This window comes from Oryzias latipes, chromosome 9 (genome assembly GCF_053564925.1).
Source record: "Oryzias latipes strain Hd-rR chromosome 9, Olatipes_Hd-rR_3.1".
NCBI classification, from domain to species: Eukaryota; Metazoa; Chordata; class Actinopteri; order Beloniformes; family Adrianichthyidae; genus Oryzias; species Oryzias latipes.
In genome coordinates, this window is record NC_136245.1 from 10,052,621 (window position 1) to 10,069,431 (window position 16,811).

Sequence of the window (16,811 nt, forward strand, 5' to 3'; positions counted from 1 at the left end):
CGATGCTAGCATCGCATCTGATCAAACAGGCCGTTACGCACAGAAGAGGAGGAGTTTGGAGAACAAAATCTATCTATCTATCTATCTATCTATCTATCTATCTATCTATCTATCTATCTATCTATCTATCTATCTATCTATCTATCTATCTATCTATCTATCTCTCTCTCTCTCTCTCTCTCTCTCTCTCTCTCTCTCTCTCTCTCTCTCTCTCTCTCTCCATCCATCCATCCATCCATCCATCCCGTGGAGAATCCCCCAGAGCACACACAGGTTTAATCTCCTGCTCCTTTCACACTTAATTCGGTGCCAATTGAAGGGTATCGCAGCAGCTTCCACAAAGCGCACCTCTACTTGCTGCACATTAAAGCTAAACCTCGATAAGCTGAGAAAGACTGGCAGACAAAGAGGTCAAGTCCAAGTGAAACAGCCAAATCGGTGTCTTTCGAGTTTTACTTTTTTTCACTATTTGTGCTTATTTGTCGAAACATTTAGAGCATGGACCTCCTGGTTCTAAAATTACTTTTGCTTTTGGGGGCTAATTTTTTTTAAGTTTGTCTGTTACACTCAAAGATGTTCTAACAAAACTTGAACAGAAAACCTCATTTTGTGGAGCTTACTATTGCGCATGAGTTGCAGTTTAGTATAGTTCAGCCGATGTTCAGCTCCGAAAAAAGGGAGTACATAAGGACGGCTGAGGAGGCGCAGATATGTATATAGTGCCATCATTTACTGGAAACGAGGCGCGCTCTGAAGCCGGACACTGCAGTGACGTTGAACTTCACTTCAAATGACTGACAATGTCTTTTTGAAATGAAACATTCAGCTCAGCGCGCGCACACTTTTTTTTTTTTTTTTTTTGCAAAGCAGGGGAGGCGTGGATCTCCCTCACTTTTGACATTCTCGTGCCCGTGGTAGATTCTCCTCAAGGCACGACTCAGATGACACCACCCCGCCAGCGATCGGAGGAGAAACAACGGAAGCTCTTTCTCCCTCCCTCGTGCGTCTATTTTGACACTGGAGCGCTTCTTGCGGGGTTCCGCGAAATAGATCGAAACTTCGGGGAGTTGTTTGCGTGTTCACAGTAGCTGCGGGAATCCTCTGCGGGAAAGCGCATGAGCCACGGAGTGCCAGTGGTGGAATGTAGGAGCGAAAAAAGCGCATTTTTGGCGCATGATCCCTTTCGTCGTGTGCAGCCTTCTACTTTCTGTGCGGTTGGAAGGCAGAGGAGGGGGAGGAAGAGGAGGAGGAAGAGGAGGAGGAGGGACGGCTTTTAACGACCCGATTTCTTGCCTATGGACGACGGCGGTCCCCTTTCTCCAAAGGCAAATGCTTTCAGTATTGCCTCTCTGATTTCGGCTGCAGAGCGAGCAGGAAACGCAGCGTCTGACAAACACAGCACCGGCCTGAACAAGCCAGACCTGCACAAGCACAGTTCTTTTACAATGCACTACAGCACTGTCACCAGGGAAATGGAAGGTAAATGTAGATTTTATGTAGCTGTTGAGACGTTTGTGATTAAATAAATACACCCCACTATCACCCGTGCGCACCCGTTCATGGGCAAGTTTTTTCTCTCGAGATTTGGTGGTGCGTCGTTTGAGCTACAGGATTTGGAGAACCTGGCAGAGTTTGTGTCGACAGAAATGTGGTCACTAGTTTTCAAAGGGGAGGGGGGAATCCAGTCATTCCAGTCTTGAAACTTTAATTCTGGACGAAAATGAAGTAAAAAAGACGAAGGTTCACAGGGGAAGCGTGCGTAATGGTAAAAAACAGACCATAATAATCACATCCAGCTCACATTAGGAGGGTTGCATGTCCATCCCGCACTTGGATTGTTTCATAGACAGCAACTGTCACCTGTTGCCTGGTTGTTTGTTTGTTCATGCAAATCAGCGCGTGTTTACCTTGTAAAGCGCTAATACTCCTCCGCACTGCAGGGCAGATCCTTAGTGTTTGTGAACGGGGGTGATGGGGGCGAGACCCTGCCTTATCCAAAAGTTAAATGGGTGCCGGAAAGCCCATTTAAAAAAAAAAGAAAGAAAGAAAAAAGGACGCACTTCTCTGTCAATCAGTCTCGTCCCAAAGGCGAGGAAAAGGCACATTACCTGCAGTTCCTTATCTAAATAGAAATAAGAACCGGTTTTTATCGCAAAGGGGAGGCCCTCTGCGTCAGATAAGAAAGGAGGCTGGCCTGAGCGTAACGCACTGCAGTGGCGCACAGCAGAGGCGGCTCAGGACGCAGATCGATCCAGAGGAAACGCTGTCGGCACGAAGTCAAAGCTGTGAACAGCTGGGAGCTGCAGTTTTTGGACTTATTTTGGACGTCAGATCAGTGGATGCAGCTTTGAGGACAACTGAGTGCAGACATTTTGAACTGAAATCGGAGTGCGTTTACATCTGGGGATCTCTGAATACTGATTTTCTTAACCTGTTTTTCGTTTTGAACCAACTTGTGAAGAAAGGCACACTTATTAGTTGCTAAAATCCAGTTTTCTGGGATGATTTCAGCCATCTCCAGCCCGTGGCTGACGCAGCTGTCCCATTTTTGCGATGTTGCAGCCTTCACGACGAACAGCCTGAGCAGCCTGAACACGCCGGGGGGCTATCATCTCTCCCCGTCCCCCGGGGACCCTTACAGCCAGCATGAGTCCCACTTCGAGCCCTGCCCGGCCACCCAGCATACCTACAACTATCCGGGATCCAATTCGGGTCCGGCTCAGCCGAGCGACACCGGGACTCCCAACTGCTCGTCGTCGTCGTCGTCCTCCAGCTCTACGCCGAACAGCAAAAGTATCGTGAAAAAGAACCCCAAGGTAGCCAATATTAACGTGCAGCTGGAGATGAAAGCATTGTGGGACGAGTTTAATCAGCTGGGAACGGAGATGATAGTCACCAAAGCGGGCAGGTGAGCGCACTGAACAAGCTGGCCGGCGCAGCGTTTCCTTCTGTTACTTCACTTCTTCAGTCCAAATATTACAAAATTCACCAAATTCATAAAGGAAAATAGAACAAATTCCTAGATTATTTTAAGACTTAAAACCAATACTTTTTTAGATGTTATGGAATTTTCATTTAGTTATTTATTTTTTTGAAAATTGATCCGATTTTTTTTTCTAAAAAAAACGACAGTCCTAAATGTCAAAATACGTATTTTGGAGTTTAAATCGGTTAATTCAAACATAAAGTTTTGCCTCGTGCACTTTTGGACCATAACGCAAGATTGAGAAAACATTTGTGCATCTGAATCTCCAGACTTTGACATTTGTTGTTTATGGCCATGCGTGGATCCGTGGACGCGCAGGCGTTGCGCGTCATCCATAAACCCACCATTTGATACTGTTGCTTTACGGGCCGACACATTTTAATCTGCCGCCCTGTTTATGTATGATGTAGTTTTACTTTTTAGTACCTTTGTAATGAATCTTGATCTTTTTTTTATCTGCTGGAGAGTTTTATTTTTTGATTAAACGATTATATTAAATGTGGGTTATTGAATAATTCGACATCCCTTTTTTGCCAAATCTGCAGATCTGGGAGTATCTCTTACATGTTCTGACCCGTGACCTTTTCGGGGCCTATAAACTTTACTACTCGACATAAACACTCCGTGCGCTGCTTTTCACAGCCAGCAACCAAACACGGCACGCAGAGCTGAATTTTAATGTTAAGAAGAATCATGGAGCGGGTGCCTGGAGTCGGAAAGTGAGGGGTAGGGTTTTCCCCGCTCTGCTCTGTCTGACAGGAGAAAGGGGATCTGCAACAGAGCACTTTAAAAGCTCCTTCAGCCTCACCTAGCCACAACACTGACGTTAATTGAGCGTTGATTTCAGGATCCCTTTCACTGGCTCAGCAGATTACTCAACTTTCGCCATGTTGTTGGTGGACACGGACCTGCTGCATAACCTCTTTGGTTCTGAAGGGAAAATGTCAGGGCGCAGAAGAAAAGAAAAACAAAAATTTCCAGAAGAGCTTCGGCCTGTTTGTTTCTGCTAAAACAGAGATAATTCCTTTAAAATCAAAATGTACAGGATATATAATTATATTTTCCCTTTTGTATCAGCCTTACTTTTGATTGAGGTAAATTGATGAACGTGCATGCGCAATTTACGCACGTAACCCTTCAAATGAATGACAGATCAGACAGAAAGCTTCTGCAGTTTATTGCATGACTAAACAGGAGGGAAATTGATTTTAAAAAGAGTGGATACAAAAACAACAACAACAATATAGGCATAGTAAATCAAAAAGATAATTACGCGCAGAGATCGCGTTTTTACAGGATCATATGACCCCTGAGGCTTTCAGCTCGAGGAAAATTACCCTCCTAAAGCCTGGAGATACGTGTCTTTCAAATATTTGGAAAGTGTTCCTTCTTGAAAACTAATCAAATTCATTTTTTCCTACCGAGGAGTTCCATCAAAATCAGTAGACACCGCAGCACATGCGCTCTTTTGTCTGCAGATAAGAAAGGTGGAAAAATGTTGATATTTAAATGTGCACCAAAAACATTAAAATTCTTTTTATTTTTCTTTGTCAGGAGAATGTTTCCAACTTTTCAAGTGAAAATATTTGGGATGGATCCCATGGCGGACTACATGCTTCTCATGGACTTCCTGCCTGTGGATGACAAGCGCTACAGGTAACCTCCCGGATGATTTTTCCCCAAAGAAACCTGGGAGACATAAATTGTGTAATTTCTTTCTTTGAATATAAATAAACATCTACTTTACACACCCAGGTGTAATATGCAACCATAGTAGCTTCAACTTTAAGAGGCTCATTCCAAACACACTTTCTGATAGGCTAATCCATAATAGTTTAAAAAAAATAGAAGGAAGCGCGTTTGAACTATTATTAGTTAGATATTACATTTTCTTAATTTCCGAGTCTGTGGACATTTTCATGCGTGACTATGTTGTCACAACTAAAACCATATCTGATATAATGATTTTTGTTTTTATGGGTCTTTCAGGTATGCTTTCCACAGCTCGTCGTGGCTGGTGGCGGGGAAAGCGGATCCTGCCACACCGGGCAGGGTCCATTACCACCCGGACTCTCCGGCCAAAGGCGCGCAGTGGATGAAGCAGATAGTCTCCTTTGATAAACTCAAGTTAACTAACAACCTGCTGGATGACAACGGACATGTAAGTACAGAACTGAAAGCAGTGGTTAAAAAACTAGAGACAAATAATACGTTTTAAAATCACGTCAATCAATTTAAAAAACACAAAAATCTGGATCATTTTTCGTTGCATTCCTTAAAATAAACGTGAAAAACCATTAACGGAAATGTCAAAATCCTGATTGGAAGTTTTATCAGAAGTAAAGATTCAAATACTTCAATGAAGCCCAAAAGTGCAGAGTCAAAACCAAACAAATGAAATTAAAAATATATAGTTTTAAAGTTTATTTTTCCTGTTAAAGAAGAACTTAACTAAACAACTGAAATACTGATAATATGTCATACACACAAAAACTTTATAGTTAAAAATAAATAAATGTTTTTAACCCAACACTGAGGTTAACAAGTTACTAACTTTTGTCTGGGTTGTTTTACCTCAGAAAAAAAACATAAATAGGCTTCAAATGAAACCCAAAAAATTAGTATTGCTCTAAAATGTTACCCATTATATTTCCTAAGATGAATAACCCAAGAATTGGGTTAAAGAAATAACAGTGTTTTAAATGTCTAATAACTTGTGTAGTATATGTCCACTTCAATATTATATAGATTATTTTCTCATTTTTAAAATCAAAAGTCCTTGCCTTTGCATATTTAACATATGCAAATTTTTGTCCAGTCTTTTCTACAAATGTTTAACATCAATAAAGTTGTTATTAGATAGTTGCAGACGCTATGTGTTTGTATATTAATCCTCATAAAATCTAGCGGGGTTAAGGTTTATTTTATCAACAGCCGTTGTAATTTTATGCAAATATCAATACATTCGTTGGGCTTTAGGTTATTTGCTTGCAGAAAAATAGGCTTCACATCCACAGATCATCAGGTTTTCTGTATTTTCAAAGGATTCTCCGCATGTGTTAAGTCGATGTTTTATAAATTAAATGAGAAATGCAGAAGATGCACGTGCCATTCGTGATTTTTACGCAATTTTTACGCAAGCCATCGGTTGTGTGTTACTGTTGCGTCCTCTGTTTTTGTGCAGCATCAGATCCAGCTTACGTGCTCATAAACACGAATGTGACTGAAAGACTGAGCTTTGTCCTTTCCACAGATCATTCTGAACTCCATGCACCGCTACCAACCCAGGTTCCATGTGGTTTATGTAGACCCGCGCAAGGACAGCGAGAAGTACGCCGAGGAGAACTACAAAACCTTTGTTTTTGAGGAAACCCGCTTCACGGCCGTCACAGCTTACCAGAACCATCGGGTGAGTGCAGCTTCACGAAGCCTGCGCGGTCTGCATGCGTAGGAAGCCTGCAGCCACATCATGAGCGCTTTTTTCCACCACACTGACGTAGAATGTGACTTGTGGCGCTTTTAACGACACGTTTCACATGGTCTGCTACTTTTGCTGCAAATCCATACAAGAACGAGCGGCTTCCGTGATTTGCTGCAGGTCTCACAGGCTGCGCTCTCCGCGCGTAAACGCTTGTGGTCTGGCTGCGCGCACAGCTGCGCGGCGTTCTCTGCGCCGCGGATGCTCTGCTTTCCATCAGTCTTTGCGCCTGTTTAGATTCAGTCGTCAGTGGTTATTTAAAACGACTTCTAAACACCGAAAAGTTAATAAAACTCCTTTTCTGTAGACATTCAACCGCGCAGAGACTGGTGCTGCAGTGATGTTGTCATAAGCATATTTTTAACTGAGCAAGAAACAACTATTTTGTCTTTTAGTATTATAATAAACTTTTGTGTGTGTGTGTATATATATATATATATATATATATATATATATATATATATATATATATATATATATATATATACATATATATATATATATATATATATATATATATATATATATATATATATATATATATATATATATATATATATATATATATATATATATATATATATATATATAATATTATAGATAAATGTGATTTATTTGACATGTTTTTAGAATTCCAGTCCTCTTTAAAGACATTTTATGTTGTTTCATCCGTAGAGAATGCATCTATTATTTCAAACTATCACTGACTTTTAGTTCATCAAATATAAAAAACAAAAGAAAAGATGGTTACATACTATTGGTTTTCTTTTCAGATTACACAGCTGAAAATCGCCAGCAATCCCTTTGCGAAAGGCTTTAGGGACTGTGACCCGGAAGACTGGTGAGCATTCACACTCAAATATCACAAACATGCCAGCTTGAGTTTAGGGAAGCCCTGAAGGGCAGAAAACTATTTGCAAAATTGTTTGATGCAGGGGTCTGAAGGGAGGAGGTCTCTTCTATATGGGTTGTTATGAATAAGAGAATATCAGAGGTTATTGCTGCAAAGTCAATCAACTATGTCGGTCACTGACAATTTCCTTTCACTGATAATTTTTTTAGCAGTAAACCCCACCCAGACAGATCAAACACCAAATCTTTCAAATTCAGTTCCTCCTGCTGTGTAAACACATTAAAAAATATTTCTGGGAGACGTTATTCCACTTTTGGATATGGATTAAAAAAAGAAAAAAAGAGTATTTACTATTTAATTATTAAGAGTTGGGATCTTTTTGTGTTCATTCTGTTGATTTTAAATTAAAAGTTACAAACAAGAAGTATTCTCATATAGAACAGGACTGTGTCATTGACGTTTGTTAAGTCTGTGTAACTGAATCCTATCTCCTGTCTGCAGGCCCAGGAATCACAGGCCAGGCTCTCTGCCAATAATGAGTGCCTTTGCCAGAACAAGAAACCCAATGTCATCTCCCCCTCAGCAAAACGGCACAGACAAAGGTCTGCACCTTGTTTTAGTTCAAAACGGATGCCTGCCATTGAAAACAAACCAAACAACCAAATGTTGTTGTTTTTTTAGGGATTCTGTAATTCTATTATTCATCGATTGGCATTCATCATCACTTCCACCTTGTAGTGCAGTGGTGTATTCAGGCCCACGTTGGCTTTTAATTAAACATCAAAAATCTGTCTGTGTCATCCTCTGAACATAACAGGGGTTTTTGTGCTGTTATATAAGAGACCTTATGAAACTTTCCTGAAATGAGCATTGAAGTATTTACCAGTTAAATGACATGAATTTATTCTTTGCATGTGATTATTTTTTTAGAAATAAAAAAAAACATAATTTTTATTCTAAAGTTTTAAAAATTAGGTTTTTTTCCTTATTGAAAATCTTTTAATGGCAGACACTTTTTTCTTTTGTCTATATTTCCTTATGTTAAGCCTTTTTAAAGTCCTTGACATTTAAATTTATATATTTTGACATTATTTATTTATCAATTATAAATTATGTACTTGTGTACAGCAGTTGAGCAAATAGATAAGATCTGAAGGCCTCTTGTGTTGGTCAGATTTTACTGTTACAATAGGGGGTTATAAATCTTTGAACATAGGAGTATCTTTGTACAAACCCCTTCTGTATTTGATGCTAAACTTTATTTATATACCTTTTATTTGTATACCTCTCTTTAAAAAAAGGTCATTCGTGTTCTTGCTTTCAAGTAGATGCTAGATAAATGTAGATTTGGAGCAAAAGTGGTTTGATGCATATCTTCATCATTAGGCATCAAGGGGTAAAAATTATTTAGTTTTTGTGCAAAACTTTGGGATGAAATCTGTCCACACACCAGCTATTCTTAACTTTACCTTGTTTTCACAGAAGACAGCAGACGGGAGTACGAGCGCGACCCCAGTGGCACACCCTTACACGCAGACCCAGCTCACCAGCTCATGTCCCGTGTCCTCAGCCCCGCCCTGCCTGTTCCAGGAGGCCTTCACGCCGTCCCACTTTCAGGTGGCCGACCCAGCCCTCCTCACGATCTCCGGTCGGATCCCCACCCCCTACCCCCGGACACCTTGCACCATCACCCTTACAAGTACCCCAACACATATGAACACTATCTAGGAGCCAAGACCAGACCGTCACCGTACCCCTTACCCAGCATCAGAGGACACACGTATCATCACCACATGAATCCCGCCACAGCGAACATGTACTCAGCCACCAGTGGCCCCTCAAACTATGACTATGGGCCCAGATAATGACTGTCCAGGGAGGCTGTCGGGCTGAGGACTGTGGAGGTCACTGCAAGCAGGACAGCAGCAATGTCCTTTCCAATGGTGGCTAGTGCAGTCAGCGGAGCGCCCCCCCCCCCCACCCCTCCGTTCTGCTGGATAAACACCAACGTATTTATTTAAAGGAAATGTGTCTTCCCGCGAAGCACAGGCCCTTAAAGAGGTCAACTCTGACCTTTGAACTTAGCTCCATGAGGACCCGTCCTACCTTGAGCAGTGCAGACACAAGCAAAGACAAGAGGAACCTCTCCTTAACAGGGACAATACTTTTCATCACAGACTGATTTCTTTTTCCTTTTTTTGATGCACTTTTTGATTTGCGTTGTTTTATTATATTGCTTTCAAAAAAAGCCATATGTCATATAGTCCCATCAACAAGGTAGACAAGATATTTGCATGCTGAGCTCATCAGAAGATGTTGAAACAGATCAGCATGTTTTGGCATGAGATGAAAAAGGAAAAAAAAGGATTCTGAACATCCTGAGCTGCTCTGAGAAGCTTGTACCATGGCACTGACTTGCAGAAATTCTACGCAAATAAATGAAGCCGAATGACTTTTCTGTATCTGTAAAATAAACATTAAATTCTTGTAATTCATAAAGAGGAAAAGTCTCTGTTAAAATATTTCATTTCAAGGCCTTAAATGTAGTTAGGGTAGGAAAAAAACATAGCTTGCTCATCGTATTGTTGACGTTTGTCTGGACGGATTTCTGCAGCGCTGAGACAGGTTGAGGTCTCCTCTGCTGCTGCGCTCACAGGATTTGAAAGCTGTCAGATCTAAGAATGATTCAAATGTTGGAATCTGCACCTGGGTTGACAAGAAAATACACTCGACTAATCACGCTAAAGTCACACTCCCTGCCTGATGGAACAACCGGAAAGTTGTATTTTCAAACTTTTACAAGTTTTACAAAGTTGGCTTTTTGTTTTCACGAAAATTAATGAATAAATTAAATAGTTTTTTTCTAAAGAAAAGTTAGCGTTTAAACTATAAATTAACTAGCAGCACCTTTAGATGACACATATACTGGAAAAATGGACAATGCTCAACTTCTTTTTCCCCCAAAAAATTCTCCTGGCTGCATCTCTTTTGTCCTTTGTTGTCAAGATACATTTTTTTGAGAGAACACTCTGCTTTTGGATTTAGGCATATCAATAAAAAGGGAAATGTAGCCAAACAATCCATTGTAATAAATATTTTTTCCCCCTTGAAGCAGCTGCCGTTGCGTTAAGCTCGGCGGAGGGGTTTGCCTGGAGGCTCTTGACCTCTGACTGTTAAACGGTTTGTAAAAGTGTCGGAGGTTAAATAATGTTTCCCCTACGTTCAGACCAAAACCAATTTGTTGCATAATTTGTGTTTGTTTACCTTTTTTTTAAATTAAATATGGAAAATGTAGAAAAAGTAGAGAAGTTTGACAATTCCTTTTAAGCTAGCTTTAAAAACTTACAAGAGCTTTAGAGAAAATAATTGTGTGACCCTTTTGTTTTTTAAATTTTATTTAAAAAAGAAAGAAAACATTTCCTGGCTAAAGTACTGGTCTGTACTCCTCCATTCCAGTTCATAACAGACATAAAGTCAAATCTATAAAGTCTTAAAACTGCAAATGTTCATTCATTCGTTCATCTCCTTCCGTCTGTCCCTCTCGGGGTCATTGGGCTGCCGGACCCTATCCCGGCCACTATTGTGCATAGGCAGGGGACGCCCTGGACAGTTTGCCAGTCTGTCGCAGGGTTGCAAATGTTCACTTAAGCTAAAATATATTCATATTTCCTTTTTTTATCTGCTTCAATTGTCATCCATCTGATAGTGCGAGGCCTCACGAGGCTTCAGAGGGGGTGTTTGTTCAAATGGAGTGGACTTCCAAAAAGAGGAGGCGATTTTCATCAAACAGGGGACACAACACTGAGAATTCTAGCAGTTCATATGCTGCAATTAGCTAAATTCAAATGAATAAAAGTACTAAATAAAGGATTTCTTGAGTTTTTAAGAACAGAACATTTGATCTTCCAGACAAAAAAAAGCATAATATATATAAAAAAACAGAATTGATAAAAATAGTGAAATAAAAATGGCAATGTTTGATTTCCTTCTTTGCAAATTTCCAAAAATAATTTATAGATATACGAAAATGAGTCAAGGCTTAAAGTAAGCAAATTAAAAAACAAAAAAAAAACCCAAACTAGCTGTTAGAATTCTGCAAAAACCTTTACAATAGTGACATTCCCTACCTGGCACAATTTTACTTCTTTTTTTTTTTTACAGAAGGCGATTGAGATCCTGTGTTTTACCATTAAACATAATTAAGATAATCTAAAAATATGCATAAATTAACTCTAAACAATGCTCAAAAAAAGCTGTATTTTATTTTTGCCAAATTTTGAGCAGTACCTGTTATATTTGAATTCCCTGTGCATAAAAAGCATGTTTTGTTCAAACTTGCACACATTGGTACTAAACTATGTAAAGATGTGAAAAGGTTGGTCCCGTACTGCATGCTCAGACACAGTCATAATGAATGGGTGGCAGCTGCAGCAGGACGGGGTGACACTGATTGGCTCATTTACTACAGTATGAAGCTGTGGAAATCTGGGGAAAGTGCGCCTACTGGAGAGACAATTATGAACTGCAAATCTGTGTCAACTTCAAAACAATCATCGTGTCCTTTTCTTTGGAAACCACATTCACACATTTCTTTATTAGCACCTCTGCAGACGTTTATTTATTCAGGCGTTGCCGTGCTTTCAGCAGGAGAGTATTTGGATTTTCTATTTGGTTTCTTAGAGGAAAAAGTGAGTAACTCTGCGGGATGATAGTTTATTGACCCACATGTCGACATCGACGGGCAAAAATGGTGCCTGGACGGATGATAATGAGACCTGGAAGATCGCTTGACACTCATCTGGGTCGTGTGTTGTGACAAGCGTATCCAGGCTTTGATGCATTTGGTTGAGCTCGGTGAGGACCAGCAGCTGCTCCAGCGGCTGAAAGCTGTTATTAAAAAGAAGCCAGGTAAACTTGACTCAGTTCCTCTTGTGTGGAACAGGACAGAATCTTGACTCCCATATTATGACCCTCAGTAGCCCCTCATTGTGCTTTAGCTTACGATGACATTTCTGACGGAATATGGAAACATTAGAATTACACAAACCTCAATGAAATTGTGTTGAAAGGCCAAAAAAAAGATGAAAACCAGTCTTAGTCTATTAAGACTTTTTGGTTCATCATAGTATTTTTTTTCTATTAAGATTTTTACAGATATTCCCACATCAACGGTAATCTAATTGTGCAGCTAAAGATTTAGGTCAAGACTTCTTCACTTAAAGAGACTCGTAGATCTATATAGCCCAATGGATTATGTCCCATCTCAAAGCTTAGCTGACCCCTGACCTCAAAGGCCACGGAAGACACACGTGAGGTGATAAGTGAAGAACAAGGCCCTTTGTGCCGACAGACCCCAGTCCATTTATTGACTTCCTAAATGATCCTTTATGAAGTGATTTACGAGGTCTGCTACCACCCCACCAGGGCTATTCTGAGGCCCGCAAGGTGATGTTTGCTCCATTCAAAAGACATCTGCACCATTGGGCCCAGTATTTGATTTATAAGAGAATGGACGGAAGCTGGCCCACAGCACCTTGAGTGTTTGTTCAAAGCCAACACGGGTAGGGAAGCTTTTAGAAATGCAAGATGTCACCAGTGGGGTCAGGGTCAAAGGGCATAGATGGAGCTTTATGTAAGATGCTAAAACCTGAAATCATGCAAAGATGAGCAAAAATATGCTTTCGTGTGCCTTTCCACACCAATGTAAGGTGTGAAACAGTTACATTTTAAAACACAAAAAAAGTATAAAAAGGCCTAACACTAAGGCATGTTTTTGCCTTGACAGTAGCTCAGAAATTACTTTGTTCCTCCTCTGTTTCCTTATCATTCTTAGCTATTGAGCATGGCTTTCTTTGATTTCTCAGGACTTTTCTGTATAGCCTGCTGAGCTTTTTTATCCCTATCATCCCTGGAGACAGGGCCCTCATGAAGCAGAACGAACACTGTTTGAAGTTTGGCTCTCTGGCCTCATGGTGCATGAGAGCCAAGACGCTTCTGGCTGACTCAGACAGCTGATGAACATTATAAATCTGGACATATTTTTTTAACTAATACTTTTTGATGTGTCTGTTGTTTTAAAAAAATATTTTGTACCCAATGTTTTTAAAATTATTGTTCTTAATTTGATTTTCTCTTATATCTAAGGGATTATTTAACCTACACTGGCAGGTTGCAGGAATTTTGTTGTAGAACCTTACCATGTCAAAAAATCCTATTATATTCTATTCAATAAATACATTTAAAACTTAGATCAGCCTGACAATTAGTCACTATTGAGCACAGCCTGTAAATCAGCACCTCTCTGTCCTCACTGTGATTAACCTTGTTTGACAAACGCAGCTTAGCTAAGGCCAGAGAGCCGCTGTGCTAAACTAAAAGCTCCTGGAATAACATTGGATTATACAGAAGCTCAGGTGCATATCAAATTCAAGACCACTGGGTTGTCCCAGCTCCGATGGCATAAGTCAACATCGTAGCAGAACGATGGATCCAGCTTTGACTAACAGACAAAACTTCAGTCGGTTTTTTAGCAAAACGACTGAGGGGTTCAAACATGCTCAAATGAGAACACAAACAGTATAATGGTTAGAAAAAAAAGAGCTTTTAATGTTGAATGTCAACAACAGTTCAAAAAAAATCCATAGAATGTATCTCTTCATGCACAAGTTTGGCTTTGGTATGAAAAATAAAAAATAGTTTAAATGTCGTCATATGACATGAAATAAGAAGAAAATAATTCATCGTAGCGCTTTTCCCCCCACAAAATAGATGGTGCATTTTACAAATATGTTTAGCTCTCTGAAAAATGAGCCAAGGGTTTATTGCGCCTCAACTGTGAAGGCGGCCCAAAGAGGCCCAGACAGGAGGTAAGGCAGCATTACATCAGTGCTGATGACAGAAGTTCAGACCAACAGTCTGTGCATCCCTCCATTACAGGGACTCAGCCCGTGGCGGCTCCCTCGTTGTATATGGACCACAAGCTGATCCGCTGGTCCTTGGATCCGGCGGCTAGGAGTCGCTGTCGGGGGTCCAGATGGTCTGAGAAAGCCACACTGAGCACCATGTCAGAGTGGTACTGAAGCACCGCCAGCGGCCGCAGCTTCTTCCAACCAAATATCCGCACTCGGTGGTCCCAGCCGGCTGACGCCAGAAGCTTGCCATCGGCCCTGATGCAGAGCTGAGAAACTCCGGGATTGACCAGTTTCACGCACTCCTGAAGCTGCAAAGGCACACAGACACCTCAACAACTGAACACACACTTCTGAAAAAACAGCTTTACTTTCAGTAAAAGCAATCCAAAAGGAAGTGTGAGGTGACCACTTTTTCTGTTAAAGAAATGATAAAAATTAAAGCCGTGAGTGGCGTGGTATGACCCGCAGGCGCTCGCCACCCCCTTTTGAACAGGCGTCACTAAATGAGTGGCTGCTTCATGCTCCTTGTTCTCCCCATCTTCCCAAGCCAATCTGGTAAGTGATGCACCTGACAAATCGATAAATAAACAGCACTTTTTTCAAAATGGCGGCTACTCTGTTGGTTTTATCTTCATAGCAGCCATTTCATATCTTGGTTGCCTGGTGGTGATGAACAGGTCTATGGGATTTTTAGAAGAATCTGCAAACATAAACTTTTGGATTTCCTTGCAAATCAGAGGTATTTTGTTACCCACGCCCGCATTCCAAATATGTTTATGTTGTATGTGACAGCGTTTTGTTCAGCTTGAGCCATGGATTCGTGTATTACATTTTCATAATATTCTATTAAAAATGTGTGAACAACAGGGAAATGTCACTTTTGTGAGTTCAACACACTTACGCCATTTCAGAATCAACAACTTTTAAAAGCAACTTTTATCCCCAGTAGCTATAATGTTCAAGGAGTTAGGAGGGAATAAATCGAAGTCCCTAGACGGGGTTTAAATTTGAAACTAATAGTAAAGGTGATTTTTTTGGAGGGAAAATTCAAGACCAAGGTCAAAGGTCAAGGAAGCTTTAGTCTGACACTGTGTCCGAATTCCCACCCTAAAGGCCTGTTCACACCGGGACGAATTTCGCCGTCAATTTTCGCCGACGTTTAACGCCTCGTGACTAAACAAAGGGCACCAATGTGAGTGTGCACACCGACGCGAAAAAACGCCCCACGCCAAAGCGTCAAAAAAAAAAAACGCCTCGGGTTCGTTTTTTTTTTTTCGACGCGTCGCGTCGAAATCTATTCGACCAATGAGAATGGCGCTTTTGCACACGTGTCTGGAGCTTCTGAAGTTACAGTAAAACACAACTTGGGGGCGCTCAAACACAAAACTGCCTTGCTGAGCACACATACCAGCGAAGAAGATAGACGCCAAGTAGCGTCTACACTGCCGCGAAGAAATAATGATGGACATTCTAAAATATCCCCGAACCAATCACCAGTTGGAGCTACTGGTGCTTGAAATATTCATGTTTTCTTTGTATTATTCTGACAAGCGCGTAAGTAATTGCTCTCTTCTTCTGAGTGAAAAGCGACTTTAAGAATCGTAAAGTTGCGCAGCGCCACCTTGTGTACAGGAGTATTTCTGTTTACATTAAGCGCCATCTAATGTCAGGGAATGAAATTGCATGTTCGCTCGGCTCATCGTCAGCGAAAATCGCCTGGGTGTGAACACAAAAAAAGTGGGGAAAAAAGCTGGCGAATAACGCCTGGCGAATATTCGTCCCGGTGTGTACGGGCCTTAACCCCTTTAAAGTGCGTTCGCCATTTTGTAGTGCTGTCCGAATCAACAATTTCAAAATCGAGTTGCCCTGGAAATTTCCCAAAAGTCTGTGTGAAAACCCAGTGTGCATCGATGCTCACTAGATTGGCGAATATAGACCATAATGCATTTTGCCAGAACATTTTTTACCAAAAAAATGTATTTAAATGTATTTTTATTCTAAACTATCAATGTTTTTATCTTCAGAAGAAAGTGAACCCATAAATAATCGTCGCAAAACGCTAAATTTAGTTCGTTTTTAACTTTGTCAAATCAATGACGTCATGTTCTTTATGCACAAAATTTCTTTTTAGTGGGTAATAGGTACATGCAAACTTTGGTAAGTTTTGAGTTTGTGGTGGGGGTTAAACTTTCCCTCAAAGGCGCAGTGAGAAAGAAGAATATGGTGCTTGCAGTCCAGGACCCCTGCAGGGCATGAGTAATTAGGATCACAAGTCATAAATGTAATGATGTCAAAAAAAAGTGAATACCAGAGACTTTATTAACTCATCTGTTGACTGAAGTTCAAGTGTGATTTCGCCTTAAAATCCAGAATCTCAGTCATCTGCTACAAAATACTTACCGTGAGTAAATTTCTCTGAGCCACTATTTGGTTTGCAGTTAGCATGTCAGGCGACTTAGTTACCTGCGTGACAGTTTTTAAGAAAGAGAGGGACCATCTTGCTGAAATGCTTGTTTGCAGAGGCCGTGTTGCTTCAGGCATCTCTGATGAATTACACACTAACTGAAAGGTCTGGTCAGCGAC

The 16,811-nt window shown here is 40.7% G+C and overlaps 2 protein-coding genes across 5 annotated transcripts in view; one reads left to right on the forward strand and one right to left on the reverse strand.

Annotated features, from left to right (window-relative positions):
- The first annotated feature begins 396 nt into the window (after positions 1-396).
- On the forward strand, positions 397-9,824 carry tbx1 (T-box transcription factor 1). Of its 4 annotated transcripts, none has more exons than XM_004072751.5 (8): positions 397-1,479; positions 2,563-2,908; positions 4,541-4,642; positions 4,976-5,147; positions 6,240-6,395; positions 7,238-7,305; positions 7,819-7,919; positions 8,800-9,824. In XM_004072751.5, the coding sequence occupies exons 1-8, from the start codon at positions 1,296-1,298 to the stop codon at positions 9,180-9,182; spliced, it is 1,512 nt and encodes a 503-aa protein (XP_004072799.1). In that variant the 5' UTR covers positions 397-1,295; the 3' UTR covers positions 9,183-9,824. The 4 variants fall into 4 exon arrangements, with proteins under 4 accessions (XP_004072799.1, XP_011477839.1, XP_011477838.1 ...); XM_011479537.4 differs by having other exon boundaries at positions 401-1,479; positions 8,803-9,824; XM_011479536.4 differs by having other exon boundaries at positions 1,152-1,479; positions 2,512-2,908; positions 8,803-9,824.
- Positions 9,825-13,896: 4,072 nt separating this feature from the next.
- gnb1l (guanine nucleotide binding protein (G protein), beta polypeptide 1-like) overlaps positions 13,897-16,811 on the reverse strand; it is a 38,963-nt gene continuing 36,048 nt past the window's right edge. The window contains exon 7 of the mRNA XM_004072750.5: positions 13,897-14,536. Within this exon, the coding sequence (XP_004072798.1) occupies positions 14,258-14,536 (279 nt within the window). The 3' untranslated portion in view covers positions 13,897-14,257. The remainder of the gene's footprint in view (positions 14,537-16,811) is intronic.

Coding starts and splice junctions, on each gene's coding strand:
- tbx1 (XM_011479535.4), top strand. CDS start 1,296: ATGGACGACGGCGGTCCCCTTTCTCCAAAGGCAAATGCTTTCAGTATT. Junction 4,643..4,975: donor GTGGATGACAAGCGCTACAG/GTAACCTCCCGG, acceptor TGGGTCTTTCAG/GTATGCTTTCCACAGCTCGT. Junction 6,396..7,237: donor CAGCTTACCAGAACCATCGG/GTGAGTGCAGCT, acceptor TTTTCTTTTCAG/ATTACACAGCTGAAAATCGC.